At 36.6% G+C, this 16,929-nt stretch overlaps 1 protein-coding gene across 1 annotated transcript in view; it reads left to right on the top strand.

The window, feature by feature from the left end:
* Positions 1-16,929, top strand: part of ZNF292 (zinc finger protein 292) — a 109,844-nt gene that overhangs the window by 50,785 nt on the left and 42,130 nt on the right. Inside the window, exons 3-5 of the mRNA XM_017538918.2 lie at positions 12,096-12,250; positions 12,487-12,565; positions 15,104-15,239. Coding sequence (XP_017394407.1) covers positions 12,096-12,250; positions 12,487-12,565; positions 15,104-15,239 — 370 coding nt within the window. The remainder of the gene's footprint in view (positions 1-12,095; positions 12,251-12,486; positions 12,566-15,103; positions 15,240-16,929) is intronic.

Here is a 16,929-nt window from a genome sequence, read left to right as displayed (position 1 = left end):
GTGAGACAGTGTCTGACTCTGTTGGCCAGCCTGGAATGCAGTGGCATGATCATGGCTCACTGCAACCTTAACCTCCCGGGCTAAGTTGACCCTCCCACCTCAGCGCCCCATATTAGCTGGGACTACAGGCACATGTCACCATACCCAGCTAACTTTTTGTATTTTTAGTAGAGATGGGGCTTTGCCATGTTGCCCAGTCTGATCTTGAACTTCTGAGCTTAAGTGATCTGCCCGCCTCAGCGGGCTTACAAAGTGCTGGGATTACAAGTGTCAGCCATTGTGCTCAGCAATTTTCCTAATGTTAAATTATTCTCACATTTCTAGGATAACACCTCCTAGGCCCAAAATACATTTAAAATGTACATTACAACCCTTTCTCTTCCTTCCTGAATAATTCAGTCCTAAAGCCATTATGTGGGGGAAAACAAGGTATGTGTCTGCAGTGGGGGGTGAGGTGCTGCAGTGACCCAGAGTGGAATGTCAAAGCCCTGGTTGAGTAGTAGCTTCATGATGGGGAAGGCATCAGAGCCCACTCAAGGTAAGGAGGGCACCATGGGGAGATGGATGGGGTGGCTCTGTGTGGGGATTTAGGGCCCAGGTGAGATGAGTTGGGCATGCATGGGGTGAGGAAGGAGCTACCTGGTATGGAGAGTCAGCCAGAGCAAGTTAAACAGGCATAGGGGCAGCCTGGCATAGTATGTGAGAGCCTAAGCAAAACAGGAAGGGACAACTACCTAGAGAGGCGGCCAGTTCTAGCATGCTGAGTCAAAGCCTAAGCAGAATGAGGAGGGCAGACACTATTTTAAGGGATCAAAATGAACATCATCCATAATGTACCACTTGATAGGATATAATGAGAAGAAACGACCATTACTTCTGTGCTATTTCCACCAAAAATGCATAGTGTAGATCTATTCAAGAGAAAATACTAAAGCCAGGTTGAGGGACATTCTATAAAATAAGTGGCCTATAATCTTCAATGGTGCCAGGGTCCTGAAAGAGTCTTTAAAGTCTGATTTAGGATTTAAAGATACTGAAGGAACGTGACAAACGCAAACTGCACTACCGTATCCTTTTCTATAAAAGACATCATTGGGATAATTTGGCATGCTTGAATAATGTCTGCAGATTAAATAGTAGTAATGTATCAGTGTTTATTGCCTGATTCTTGTGGTTATACTATGGTTATGTGGGAGAATGTACTTGTTTGTAGAAAATACATACTCTTTGAAGATAATGAGGCATTAGGTTGGCCACTAACTACCAAATGGCTTAGGAAAAAAATATCTTTGTACTGTATCTGCAACTATTGTGTAACTTTGTGAATGTTTCAAAGTATATGTATTTTTTAATTTAAAGTTTATAGCAGGATTTGGTTTGATACCAGGTTTTTTTTTTCCTTTGAGATGAAGTCTCGCTCTTGTCACCCAGGCTGGAGTGCCATGGCACAATCTCGGCTCACTGCAGCCTCCACCTCCTGGGTTCAAGCAGTTCTCCGGCCTCAGCCTCCCGAGTATGCTACCACACCCAGCTAATTTTTGTATTTTTAGTAGAGACAGGATTTCACCATGTTGGTCAGGCTGGTTTCAAACTCTTGAACTCAGGTGATCTGCCTGCATCAGCCTCAAAGTGCTGGAATTACAGGTGTGAGCCACCACACCTGGCCACACTTAGGATTTTTAAGTTGCTGTTTGTACCTGAGATTTGCCTGTGATTTTCCTTTCTTGTACCATATCCACCCAGTTTTATTCTCAAGTTTATAGTAGCCTCAAACAATGAATTAGTGAATTTTCCCACTCTTTCATCCAAAAGCTTCTGTGATAAAGAGATTATCTGTTTCCTAAAGGATTGTTTGCTGGGGTTCCCCCCACCCATTTGGCCCCAAGCATGATCTTTCTCTCTGCCTTCAAGCTGGAGTGCAGTGGCAAGATCATAGCTCACTACCTAAAACTCCTGGGCTCAAGCAGTCCTCCAGCTTTAGCCTCCTAAGTAGCTGGGACTACAAGCGTGCATCACCACACTTGGCTAATTTTTTTAAATTTTTGGTAAAGATGAGGTCTCACTGTGTTGCTCAGGCTGTTCTTGGACTCCTGGCTTCAAATTATCCTCCCACCTTGGCCTTCCTAAGCGCTGGCATTACAGACATGAGCCACCATTACAGCCTGTTTGCTGGACTTTTCTATAAAAATCATGATAATTCTTTTTTATTTTCTTAACCTGGATTCAGTTTCTTATAATAGGTAAATAACTATTTTTTTCTATTTCTTTGTGAGACCATTTTAGTAATGTTCTAACCATTCCCATTTTACTCTGATTTCAAATTTATTTTCAATTAAGATGATTCTTACTCAGTAATCTTATTTCAAATAAGATTATTCTATATACTATGACTTTAAAACATCTTTATTGCTTCTGTAGTTATGGCTTCTTTCTCATTTCTAATACTGTTGATTTGTGCCTTCTCTTTTTTTCTTGACCAATTTTGCCAGATGACTAGGTTTAGTTGTGTTGACCATCTCTGTGCGTTTTCTTATTTTTTCTTTTTTTAACCATCCTCACCACAACCCATGTCTTTTCTATGTCATTTATTTCTCATCTTAGTTTAACTTTTTATATTCTGAGTTTATCCTGTTCTTTGTCCAATTTAAGTTGGCTACTTAGTTATTTTCACCAAATTTTGCATAATAAACCATAAAAACCTTAGTAGCGGTTAACATAAGCATTATTGCCTACTGATCTGAGGTCTAGCTAAGTATCAGTTGATCTTGGCTGGACTGATAGATATGTTTCAGATTGGCTGACTGTTACCTCATAGAGGTTGGACTCATCTGGAGCAATGGGACGAAATCTGCCTCTCATTATCCTCCTGGGAACAGCAGGCTAATCTGGACGTACCTTTTCATTGTTGGGGCAGAAGCGTAAGAGAAAGCAAGATGCTTAAACTTGCAGCTGTCCTACAGTCACTTCTGCCCCATTCTCTTGGCAGAACAAGTCACATGGGTTAGGAAAATATTTTATTTTCTACCATTATGAGAAGTACTCTAAAGTCATGTGACAAAGGACATGGAAACAAGGAGACGAGAAGAATTCAGTCTACCACACTTTTCATCCTTAATACTTTGCTTTTCCACACTCTTTATAACAAAAGTTGCAAGAATAGTCTTGAGTACCCACATAGCTTTCACCAAGGTTCCCCCTTTATTCACATTTTGACATATTTACTTTATCTCACACTTTATTTTCTTTTCTGAATCCTTTAAGAGTTAGCCAGTATTATGACATTGCCCCACTTATATACTTTAAGCATTTATCTCCTAAGGCCAAAGACATTTTTCTATATACTCAACACAATCATCACACTCAGGAATTATAACATTGAAAAACCACTATTATCTAATTGAAATATATATTTAAATTTCTCCATTTGTCCCAATATCCTCTTTGACTATTCTTTGTTTTCTCTTTTAAATCCAACCAGTTTTGTTTTATCACAATATGTGCATTCCTAACAATCACTTTGTCATGCAGAATTGCACATTAAGGATCACAGGGCTTGTGGGAAAAATGTAGTTAAGAGGCACAACATGCAAAACGTCATCACACAGAGAGAACCTTATTGAAACAGTAGCACAGTATTATACCTATTAAGTAGTTGAGAAATACATAAGTACTACAATAATTGTGCTACTTTACTTTGAAAAAGATCTGAAGTTTCTCTATGGAAGTGGTCACCAGAAGGAAAGTGGGTGTCAGAAGGGATGTAGTTTGTTAGTTAATGTGAGTTAGCAGAAGGAGAGTTCTCTGAAATTGGACAGAAAGTTGTAACACTACGTGTGAATGGGTATCGCTAATAACACTTATGGTGAACCGAGGTAGCTGCTAGCTGGTACATGTTTGATTTGTATGCATGTGGGCATTTTGCATATTCTAACAGCTTAGTTCATCTGGGTACAATTCTCTGCTTTCACCTAATGTTTCTCACCAAAAAATAGTACATAAGGAAATGAGAAATTCATGTTTTGCTAATGTTGCTTCGGAACAAATGTGTATATATGTATTTTTTTTTAAGATGTAATAGAAGTGACAGTATAAACATTTGCATCTAAAACTGTCCCTCCTAAGATTGCTTTAGCTGCATCCTACGAATTTTGATAGGTTGTGTTTTTGCTATAGTTCAAGTCTAAGTATTCTCTGATTTCTATTATGGTTTCTTTTACCCCTGACTGAGAAGTACAGTTTAAAGTTTCAAGTTTGTAGGTTTTTTTGTTAGGGTATTCTTTTGTTAAGTGTTTAACTTTATTGCATTGTATTCAAAGAATGTGAAAAAATATTTTAAAATGTGAAACGTACTTTTTATTTCATGTGACTATGTGGCCTTGTTTGTGTTCAGCTTTTGTAACTGTTTTACTTGTGTTTGTGAAGAAATATGCATTTTCTAATTGTTGAGTCCAGTTTCTCTAGACATAAATTATCATATTTTTTCTTAGCTTAATTTTCTGTGTATTTATCACTTTATCCAAATTCTCCCTCAATTATTTAAATCTCCTCTCAGTTTATTCAAGCACATTAAGTTCTCTGTCAATTTCATCTTGAAGAAATTTATCCAAAATCCATCTGATGTGCTATGATTTTTTTTCAGGCCCCATTGCACAGCTGTCTTCTTGTAATCTTACTTCATTCATCTCTGTCATGTTAGAGCCTCCTGTTTTCTGTGTATCATTCGGACTTCTTTCCTGGTATATTCTTCATTTTGGTGAAATTTCTCCTTTAGTAGCATCCTGAAAAAATATGCCTAGAAGGTAAAAATGTTTAGACCACATATGTCTGAAAATGACTTTTCTATCTTAATAGTTAATAATCGTTGGGTAGAAATAGTTTTTCTATAGCTTTTAATGCAGTGCTTAATTTTCTTTTTGTTCCAGTGTCACTGTTGAGAAGTCTGCTGCCTCCTCCCCCACCAATCTTATTTTGATCCTTTGTTTGTCCTTGTGCTCTGAAATTTTAAGAGAAAGTACTTTGGTACGGTTATATTTTCAGTAATTGTGCTGGGGATTCAGTAGGTCTTTTCTTTGCTAAAGTTCATGTCCTTAGATTCTAGAAAATTAATTTGAATTAAATATTTTCTTTATTCCTCTCAATTTCTCTCTTCTGACTTCCTGGAACTCCTTTTATTAGTTATTGGACCTCTAGCATCATTTTTTAAATTTTAAAATCTTTTTTCTCTCCATACTTTTTATTAGTCTTTTTATCTATAACTTTATTATAACATGGTGTTTTTGTTCATAAATGTAATATATTTTCTCACATATCCAGCAATATCAATGATAGTTTCTTGAAATTTGGTTTTTTTCCCTGCATAGTTGCTGTTTATTCATAGTTGCTTTTTTCCCCTTGTTTTGTTTTCTCTCACACATTAGAAGCCTTTTAGGCTGGGAACGGTGGCTCATGCCTATAATCCCAGCACTTTGGGAGGCCTACGTGGGCAGAACACAACGTATGAGATCAAGACCACCCTGGCTAACATGGTGAAAACCTGTCTCTACTAAAAATAGAAAAAAATTAGCTGGGCATGGTGGCATGTGCCTGTAGACCCAGCTACTCAGGAGGCTGAGGCAGGAGAATCACTTGAAGCTGGGAGGCGGAGGTTGCAGTGAGCTGCGATCGTGCCACTGCACTCCAGCCTGGTGACAGAGTGAGATTGCCTCTCAAAAAAAACAACAAAAAAAAATTTTTAAATGTCTACTGGTCTTTAAATACCATATTTAAGGGTATACTGCTAAAAAGGTGATTGAGAGCTCCAAGTTCATGTGTGATGTTTGTTGTGGTTTTCACAAATAAGGGGTTCTAGTTGGTTTTATTCCCTGAAGAAGGCTTGGTGCCAGAATCTTGGGTCTTTTCTTTTTGATTTCCCAGAAAAAGGCTCAGCTAGGAACCAGGAAGATCTGGCAGTGAGTTGGAAAAAGGGGCTTGCTATCTACAGGGAGTATGTAAAGTTGACTTATTGCCCTGAAAAGTAAGATACTTCTCGACTGTGTCCAAACATCTCTTTTTAAACTTCTTTACAGAATAAACCTGCTGCTGAGGAAGAGCAGCAGTATCTTGCTCACTTGGGTCTCCTAGCTGTGGAAGGTGAGGAGGAAATCAGGGAGGCTTAACTCCTAAAATAGACCTTTCAACCAGCTCTCTGATTGTTAGCCCCACTTTCACCCCCGATCTTCAGAGGCATCTGGTACTCCCAGTTCCTGAGCTCTTTGGTGATTACGAAGTTAATGGGTTTTGTTTGTTTGTTTTTCTTGTTGTTTTTACCTAAAGCCTGCTTTGGATTCACTTTTCTTCGATTGTCAATCTTACATATGCTTTCCAGCTTTTAGAATTTATTTCTCTTTGTTCTGTTCCCATTTCCTTATTCTTACGGGTTTATGCCACTTTTTAAAAATTACTATAGCTTCAATGAGGTTTGGGGAGAGTAAGTGCAAAATAAATGTGTCCAGTCTACCATTTCTACATGAAATCTTAAAATACGTTTTAATAACTTTGAAATTTTAAAGAGTATGTCACATTCATCAAAGGTTCCTCAGGGAGTTTAAAAGATCAAAACTGTAAGACATTATTTGCCACCTTTCACTCATGTACAGTGGAGCTTTCCAAAGGTTATGTGATGTGTGGTATTGCAGCGAATTAAGTCCAAAAACCAATAAGAGAAACCCGATCTTTTCTCTTGTCAGACATTAAAGAAATTTGAAAAATGTAAAAGAATACCTCTCTTTTCACTTTTTTCAGAAAATCCATTTTTATTAAAAATATGGTAACGTGATGGGTTTATTATTGTTATTTTAAACCTATTTATAAATATGTAAAAGTCTCAGTTTTCATTTTGAATATGGTGAATGTCAGTAGTTGTAACTCACATAAACAACTCTTTGGGATCCTCAGGAATTTTTAAGAGTAAAGAGTCAAGAGATCAAAATGTTTGAGAACTTCTGTTCTAGAGAACCCTAAATGTAAATTGGAACTGGAACATGAATGCAACAGTATAAACATAGCCAACACTCCACTGATCTTATCTTTACATAGGATGATAATGTAATTTAATCCCCATGTTTATTAAATATAACACCCCTGTGGTTTTATTTCTCTTTTGTTTTCCCTCCTAGTAATCCTTACGGCAACTAAAGGAAGCTACCAGAAATCAATCTATATTCTTTCTCCCTAAAGCATATATGTTCTAGACTCTGCTAATTTAAATAATGAAAAATAAGAGCCAAATTGTTAAAGTGTCCACTTTGTTCTCAAGGCGGTAAAAATTGGCTCTTAAAGAAAAACGATTTTTTAAAACTGTTTGTTACATGTAAACAGATATATAATTTAATCTGTGGTGTCACAGTTTCATTAGGGATGACAAACAATTACGAAAAGTGAAAAATCTCCTTAAGAGGGGACAATAATGGAAAACACTGTGAGAAACACTGTGTTAGAGATACTTTAACGTCTTGCTTATTTCTTCTATCCTAGGCTTGCCCCATAACACACACTATAGAGCAGATGCAGAAGCCATAAATAACTTTGTAGGGAATCTAGTAGATCCCTTAAAGAATAAGGTGTGGCAGTGAGGCATGTAGCAACCAGAGAGCTTGTGTCTGATCTCAGTGGGAAATCTTAGTTGTCCCTCAACCCTAGCCAGTTGCCATGCTGGAATGTGGGCCCAAAGTTGCCAGATTTTTTGTTTGCTTGTTTTTGAAGAAAAGTCAGAAACTCAAGTTTTTATGTAAAATGTATGACTTATTAGAAACTAATTCAAAAATTTTTTTAACAATGTGCACAGCAAAACATCCATGAGATATTAGTTTATGAACATACACACATACTCATTATTATAGTCTCTTTTTGGTATGATGGAGTGTGTCTTTAATATATGATTCCTTTCAGCATCCTGAACTCTGAATCATCTTGCTCCTGTATGAATAACTTCAGTTGTTGGGTCACCACCTGTCTCAAGAGGCCAACTTGTTCTGTTTTTGGTTAACTAATCGTTTGATAGTTCTGTCTTATAGGAAACAGGAAAGCGTCTCTTTTAAACTTCAACTTATTAGTCCTGGTGTGTCCTGTGAGGCGCACAGAATAAAATTAACTCCACTCTTATGTGTCAAGCCTCTAGATTTGTGAATTTGGCTATCATCTAAAATGCAATCCAAATTTTAAAAATCAGATTTACAAGTCAGTTTTTATTTCTCCAGAAATGTATTGCATAGTAATTAAGAGTGAACACACTGAAGTCAGACCATGAGGGTTTGAATCTCTCTTCTGCCTTTTCCTAGCTCTGTGATCTTATGACTTGTTATTTCACTATTTTATGCCTCCATTTGTTCATTTTTAATACAAGCATATTATTGTACTTTCCCTAATTACTGAATAGATAGTATATGTAAAGCTCTTAAAACAATGCCTAGCACATGGTAAGTATTCAATAAATATTATTTAATATCTAGACTAAGCATCCCTAGTTCCATTAATCATTCATCAAAAAAGTTAAATTTTCTTGTTTCACTTACAGCTTACTCATTAATGGAAGCAATATGGTGCACTGCAGAAGACGTTTAGGTTTTGTTCCGTCTTTTCCCCTCTGTGCCATCTCGCCCCAGCTCATCTTCAAACCAGATTACAGTGACTTTTATCTTTGTTTGCCCATATGTTTATAAATATAAATAGATGTGTATAGACACATTCATTCATTCTTGAAGAGGTTTGGGAACAAAAACCATTGGTTTAAAGGGGAAAAAAGTGTAGGACTTTGGTCAGATGCCGTTCTCAAGTAGCAGGTCCCCAAGTTGCACTTCTGTCCAACTTGGCTACAAAGTCAGGGGTTCTCACACCCCCCTCCTCAGGGTCAGTAATTTGCTAGAATGACTCACAGAACTCAGGAAAATGTTGTGCTTACTATTACAATTTATTATAAAAGATACAAATGAACAGCCAGATGAAGAGATAACTAGAGTGAGATCTGAAAGGGTCCCAAGCACCAGAGCCTCTGTCTCTGTGGAGTTGGGATGTGCCACCTTCCCAGCATGTGGATGTGTTTTCCAACTCAGAAGCTCTTTGACTACTGTCGTTTAGGAGGTTTTGTGGAGTACATCAATAATATTGATCAAATCATGTAGGCCACTGGAGATTGGGCTCAATCTCTATGCCCTTTTACCTCTTCTGACCCTGGAGGGTGGACTGCAAGTTTCATCTTTCTAATCATGGCTTGATCTTTCTAGTGACCAGTCCCTATCTTAAAGCTATCTATAAGCTTCTCAGCCTAATGTTACCTTATTAACATGAAAAAGTCACGCAGATTTCAGGGGTTTTAGGAGCTCTGTGCTGGGAACCTAGGACAAAGATCAGTTATTTTTATTGTACTATACCTGTATGCCTGCAAATGGCACAAACTTCAAAGACTGATAATGAATCTTAAAATCCCTTTTGACCAAATGGTTGCATCATTGAATTCCAGTTTTTCTTGTATAGCCTTTTCTAGTTCATGTTGGTTCAACTGGGAACTAAGCCCAGGTCTTAATTGCTCTAATCAAAATTACCATGCAAGAGAATGTTTTCATTTCTAGCGATCCATAGTTCACTGCCATTGTCCTCTGAATGCTTTAGCTGGCGAAAAGATTGGAGAGTATATCTATTTCAGATCCATAGGAAATAAACGTTTTTATTTGAGAGATATTTAGAAGAAAGTTAAGAATTCTCCTGTGTAGGGGCCAAGAGAAAACTTCTTTTCATCCTCTGAAGGTTCACTGAAAATCAGCTGACAAAAACAGCAGATTAGTAGGAGAAATGGCATACAAATTTATTAATGAAAGGGAAGTGGGGAAATGTGGATGATTTTAGAGGGGGGATTATGAATGATTTTTAGGGGAATTCAGTGAGCTTGAAGAACATTCAGTGGGCTTGAAGAACATAAAAAGGCCTAGGACAAAGCCTGTTGAGCCTGTGAAGCATTCAATGGTTTGTGACAGAAGTCTGTTGTGACAAAAGATGTGTTGACCAACTTCTGTCTCTCTTCCTGCCCTATGTTCAGTTAATGAAAACTCAGGGAGGGGACCAAAGGTAATTTTCTTCTTCTTTGGTCAGCCTGGACTTTAGACAGATAAGGAAACTTCACAGAACAACTTCATTCTGTGCTTTGGGAGAAAGAGGATTGAGAGACGGGAAGGGACAGGGGAAGGTCAGAGAGACTCTGAGCCGCCTTCAGCATGTCAAGTGTCACAGTTTGGGGTATCAGTTTCTGAGCCCTAACACCTGCAAAAGTGAGTCTCTGGATCGGGATTATATGTATAATGGTGACATGACTAGGCAAATATAAGGCTTTAATTCTGTGTTTACATTGAAGCCGAATCATCTTGGGTGTACTGTAGGCAGCTTCATCTCATATTTCATGTTGACCAGCTACAATGTCATTTGTTCATCATTACATTTAACAGTTCTGTGTCCCTTTACAGAATGCCAAGAGGTTACAGAAACACGGATTACCCTCTTTCCCAGCATCTCTATCCCTGCTTGGAACTTGAAAGATCAGCAATAGCCTTTGGATTTCATTTGGATTGAGCTAGGGAACTTATTTCTGATTGTTTTTTTCCTCACACAGAATCTATTTTGTACCATGAAGGTTTAGGATATAATGGGATTGTAAGGTGAGGTGAAAGTATGGATGAGAGCAAATTTGTTTCAGGGCTCATCTGGGAAAGATTGGGCTATTTTTTTCCTGGATATCTGAGAAGTAAGTTTTCCCACTTCAACCTTAACTGGGAATTTTTGCTGTGGAGTTGGTTTTGGACCTAGTTGAGTGTTCCCCAACATCCCATCCTACCTCATGCACTGTGGCTGCAGGTTTTTTGTCCTTTACAGCAGCAATCAGTATTTGCCCTCACTTCTTAGGGGGAAAGGAAAGGCAAGGATTAGTGAGAGCCAAAATCTGTGAATATATGGCTACCCAGTAGATGAGTATTTTGTTGCCTTTTAGTTTACCAGATTACTTTTTCTCTTTCTTCTGATCACTTACTAGTTGAAGTTAGTAGAGAGGACAAGGTAGTACGTGCTTTGGTAGTATAATGCAATACCCATCCCCTCCTTCCTCCCTAACTCCCTACAGTTTTTAAAACTGCTGCTGTATGCCAGAGGATAAGGCCCTCAGGAAATTTTTTTTCCTTAAATACCCTATTTTCTAGGAAAGGACACCTGAATTTCCATGTGATTAAATGAGTCTTAAACCCAGAAGTGTGGAGAGGACCAATTGTGGCAGTCTTCTGTGTTATAAAAACATTTAATTAGAATCTCTCTTCATTTAGCATAACTGTAGAACGTTTTAGATAAGAGTCTTACCATGTATTTCTGTGTAACTTCTCTTGCCATTATCTTCCATCTTTATTCAGTTAGATAAATAGCATCTGTTAAAGTAATTCTGATGAGGTAAATTTAAAATATTGATTTAATTGAAAGATGAGAAGTATTTTCCAATTAAAAAAATTAACACATTATTACAAAAATTGCTTAACCTTAAAATCACTCTTCAATATCTTTAATGTTGATTTTATATGTTTAAAGTCTTAGGATGAATTTTTAAATGCTAGCGCTTGTCAAAAAATTATTAATTTGTATGTACTGTTATCTTTATGGACTGAAAAAGGGCATGTCTTTGCTGGCCATACAGGATTCATTTTGTTGTTCTCTATTGAATTTTCTGCTGCTTCTATGAAAAATAGAAAACAGATATTATTTGAAATGCTATGTGCCTGGTCAAGTATTACTTGCCCAGTTGTCTTTTTAAAATAACTTTTAAAACTTAGTAGGGAATAGAGGAGATAACTCTTAGAGGATTTAAAACCAGCCTTGATGAAATGATGCTGTTGCTGGATGAATTAATACTAATCTTTTCTCCCACAGAGAGCTGCCAAAAAATATGACTTTATTTCATTTAATATTTTAATCAATATAAACTACCTTTTGTTTTTACAAATTAAAAATTGTAAAGTTTTTCAGAAAAACACAGCTGATTAGTCAATGTATATTTTGATTTACATTTTGAATACTTCTTATTCCTTCCAAAACAGACACTCCTAGAATATGCAGAGAAATGGAAAACTTCGGAAGATCCCTTACCTTTATTGGAGGTATACACAGTGGCTATCCAAAGTTATGTTAAAGCCCGACCTTATCTTACCTCTGAATGTGAAAATGTAGCCTTGGTTCTGGAACGCTTGGCATTGTGAGTAGACCTTTGAGTAAATAAACTAGATATAGCTTTAAAACACACACACACACACACACACACACACACACACACACACACACAGACACACACCACGTATCTCAAGTCTTATGATAGTTTAATTTTAAATAGAATAGTTATGGGGAGTGTACGTATGATATTAGAATTACTGTTTTTATTTTCCCTTGAATTTTAATAATTATTCCTATCCTTACCAACTTTTTGTTTTTTAGAAGCTGTGTTGAACTTTTACTATGTCTGCCTGTTGAGTTATCAGATAAACAGTGGGAACAATTTCAGACACTGGTGCAGGTGAGAATCTTTATCTATAGATTTAATGCAGGTATGTCTTATGTCAGTTTTTTCTTACTCAAAAAATTATTCGGTTAAGCTTTAAGACATCTCAGTAATGACAGACATTAATTACTGATCTTACTAACACTAGTGTCTTACATATAGTAGATCTCAATAAATGTTTGCTAAATGTATATATACATTTAGATAGATTAAATGATCTTTATGATCAGATAATTAGGGCTTTGTCAGAGCAGTAAGGGAACACAAAAGAAAGTGCCCTTATTTGGATTTAGAAGCAGTTAAACTGGTTTCTGAAAATCTTCAATGTGCTTTATAAGAATTTCACATATATCATTTAATCCTCATGAAAATTTGTGTGGGTAGGTATGTTTTCCCCATTTTAAAGGTGAGGAAACTGAGGCTCATACTCTAAAATAATTATCTACTCAAACTTGTATAGCTAATGTCACAGAGTAGTTATTCGAACTAAGGTTCTTTATTCCAAAGCCCATGCCTTTTTTCCTGTCTGAAAACACATACTTTGTCTCTTTTAGTTAGTGGTGGTGTTCTGCTTATGTGCGGTACTACGCAATTTAGCAGTTAATTGTCTTGGAGTATTTTCAAGAATGTTAAATTTTGTTTCAAGCACTAGAGCTGGTTGTATTATAGCTTCAAGTAAATTTTGATTAATTGGTTAGTTAAAAAGAATGTTCCTGCCAGCTAATTTCAGAGCTATAGTTCTCTTTCTCTGCATTTCTCTAGCCAGAGTTCTTAAAATATCTTTAGGCCTCAAGATTTTCTGTAAGAAATGTATTAAAGAGGTATAGCCTTAAATTTTAGAAGCATGTAAAATAAGCTATAGTTAAGCAGAGAAATATACTTTTCTATTTTAATATTAAACGTTAAAATCTACATCAAATGCAACAGGCCCTTGAAGGTGGAATTCATATCTTATTTAATATCATGGGATTTTGCATAATGTCTTACACATAACAGATGCTTAATAACTGTTTGTTGAAATGAAAGTGTCTTGTCCTGTTTGTCACATTGCAACTCACTTTTATTTATTTATTTTTTGAGACAGAGTCTTGCTCTGTCTCCAGGCACCAGGCTGGAATGCAGTGGCGCCAAGCTTGGCTCACTACAGCCTCCGCCCACTGGTTTCAAGCAGTGCTCCTGCCTCAGCCTCCCAAGTAGCTGGGACTACAGGCGTGCACCACCACACCCAGCTAATTTTTGTATTTTTTAGCAGAGACGGGGTTTCACCATGTTGGCCAGGCTAGTCTCGATCTCTTGACCTCATGATCCACCCTCCTCGGCCTCCCAAAGTGCTGGGATTACAGGCGTGAGTCACCGCGCCCGGCTGCAACTAACTGTTTGATCATGCATTTTCTACTTCAGATATATGTAACTTGTATCTTAGGGGTTTTTTTCCAGAAAGTATTTTTAGGTAAATTATTTTGGAACTTCCTATTGTTTACCATTCACATACACCCCACCACAGAATTAATTAAATATGCATAGCCAGAATTCCTCATGCTACTGATTTTGTTTGCCGACATGAGATAAACTTTTACACTTTCCTTTTTGAAACAAAAGGGCTAGTTAATACCTTTTTAGATGGATTGTGAAGGAAATCTTTACATCCCTCTACATTTAGTTACTTCTTAAAGAAAACTTAGTAAAGCATCTGAACTTTGTTGGAATGGGAATATTTGTATGGCTTTGAGGAGTATACTTTTTGTTTGAACATAGCATGCAGCTTTAAGAGTTTCTACAACACTTTGTTCTCATTTCCGAGCTTCTTCAAGGTTAGTTTATGCCTGTTTAACAACATTTATTTTCTGTGTTTTAACTATTTGAACATTTCTTTACCCCACTAGAGGATAAGCCCCACAAAGTCAGGGACCTAGTTATGTCTTCCCTAGCACTTTGTCCATAGAAATTCTCAATAAGCAGTTTCTGAATTGAATAAAAACTATTGGTCTTTTGTGGACTGAAGACTATGCCTATTTCATGAGTACTTGGAAACAGCTAGCAGGCAGGGTTCATCATCAGCTTTAATGTGAAATTGCCAGAACTATACAGTAAATAAATGAAAAAATCATGTATTTAGTTATTTTCTTTTCATAATCCCCTTTTATTGGCATGTGCGTAAGTTGTCACTTAGCCCGTTATGCAAATCTTTTTATTAATGGTAGATTTGGGGGAAAACTTTTTTAAACAGCATATAAAATGTGTAAGGTCTTTTATGCTTATGGATACTCTGATCACGTCCTTGAGGAATATTCCTGGTTTAGATTTTGGGGAAGATAAAAAAAAAACAGACTTACTTCTGTAAATACATTATATTTATTTAAGATTCATAACTGATTTCTTATCCTTGAAATTCATCTTTAAATACTAGAAGTAAAGGAATTCAGCACTTTGTAATGTGATGTGAAATTTTTAAGATAAAAGTCTTTTCAGAAGTTTAGTATTATATTTAAAGCCTGATAAGCTTGCTTTTAAAAATCTGTTGTAATTCTTTGGATGTTTATTTAATATTTATAGGTAGCTCATGAAAAGCTGATGGAGAATGGCAGCTGTGAATTGCATTTTTTAGCTACTCTAGCTCAAGAGACTGGGGTGTGGAAAAACCCGGTACTGTGCACTATTCTTTCCCAGGAACCATTGGATAAGGATAAAGGTAAATTTTCGAGAGAGAGAGAAAAAAAAGAATAATTAGCCTAGAAAAATAAGTGTTAAAGTTGTTTTGATATAAGTTATCTCAGGATATTCCAAAGAAGGATCATTTAATTAAATATCTTCTGAGATATGCTTGAGGCCCTGTACCTTTATTTTATTTTGGGGAAGATGTATTTATATGATTATAGAATCTTAGAGCAACAGAGAAACTAGAATTTTTTCCCAACATCTTTTCAACAGAGAAATTCCCTCTAACATTCTGACAGGTGGCAATCCAGTTTATACTTGAGAATTTATTTGATAGTTGGAGAAGCACAAATAGGATATTAAATGCTCTTCCTCAAAATGGAATAAGAAATCAGTGTTAGAACTCTTTTAAGTCTTTTGTCTTTAAGATTAATACTCAGTTTATTGCTCAGTCTTCTTCTGTCCCCTGCATTTTTGTTATATGAGTTCAGCCGGGTATCCTATTGAAAGTAGATGGCTAAATTACTTACATGTATAACACTTAATGTTTAGAGTTTAAAATATGTGTAGACCCTGAAGAAAAGTATAGTTGTCTTCTAGGTACTCTTCTTGAGATTATTTAGGAAAGTGCCCAAATATCACCCTAACCTCTCCCAAGGTATTTAACTGAATAAGTAAATTTTTTAAAAACTTTGTAATATATCTAATGGAAAAAGCATATATTTACCACTGTAAGCTTCTTCTGTCGTTTATTGCTGCTTGTTGATCAGTGGCAAATTCTAGGAAATTTTGCTTTGTCATAGCAAGTTATGAAGGCCATGAGAAGGGAGTGTTAAGTCTATTGCTTGTGAGCCCTCTTCGGATATTCACCCAAAGCCTTCCCAGCCAATCTTCAAACTTCTCTTTAGGCTGGTTATTCCTACTTGATTTCCATCTCCACCATTTCTCCCTTCTTTCTTAATTGTTCTAGCAGGGTACCGGTTTCTTAGTTTTCACAAGAGGTTCATTTTTTGTATCCCCTACCTTCATGGATATCCAAGAGTTAGCTACAGTGTTCTCAAGACCTTGGAAGGAGATCCTTTTATTACTCAAAATAATAATAATAATAATAGATTTATTTATTTACTTATTTATTGAGACAGGGTCTTGCTCTGTGGCCCAGGCTAGAGTCCAGTGGTGTGATCATGGCTCTCCACAGCCTCAGCCTCCAGGCTCAAATGATCCTCTCAGCCTCCTGAGTAGCTGGAACTGCAAGCACATGCCACCACACTCAGCTAATTTTTGTGTTTTCATTTTTTGTAGAGGCACGGTCTCCCTGTGTTACCCAGACTGGTCTTGAACTCCTGGGCTTAAGCAATCCTCCCATTTCAGCTTTTCAGAGTGTTGGGATTACAGATATGACCTACCACACCCAGCCTAACAATAAATTTACAAGTTGAGAATTGTAGATTTTTTTTTTGCCTTGCCATATTAGCTTTATTCCCAATAGATTAATACCAATATGCTTTACTTCTAGCACCAAATTATACTTTGATTTCTCAGCTTTTAGAAATATTAATGTGATATATTAGTAATAATAATCAAATTACAAGTTCCTAACAGCTGGAAAGTGCTTTTATATGCATGACTTTATTTAACCATCATAGTGAATTCTGTGGGAAAAAAAGGTAGGATCTTTATTGCCCCTATTTTTTTGTTTGTTTGTTTTTTGAGGAGGAGGAGGA

Source organism: Cebus imitator, unplaced genomic scaffold, assembly GCF_001604975.1.
Source record: "Cebus imitator isolate Cc_AM_T3 unplaced genomic scaffold, Cebus_imitator-1.0 Scaffold117, whole genome shotgun sequence".
Classification (NCBI taxonomy): Eukaryota; Metazoa; Chordata; class Mammalia; order Primates; family Cebidae; genus Cebus; species Cebus imitator.
The sequence above is the reverse complement of the archived record's forward strand: the minus strand, read 5'-3'. Positions and strand labels throughout refer to the sequence as shown.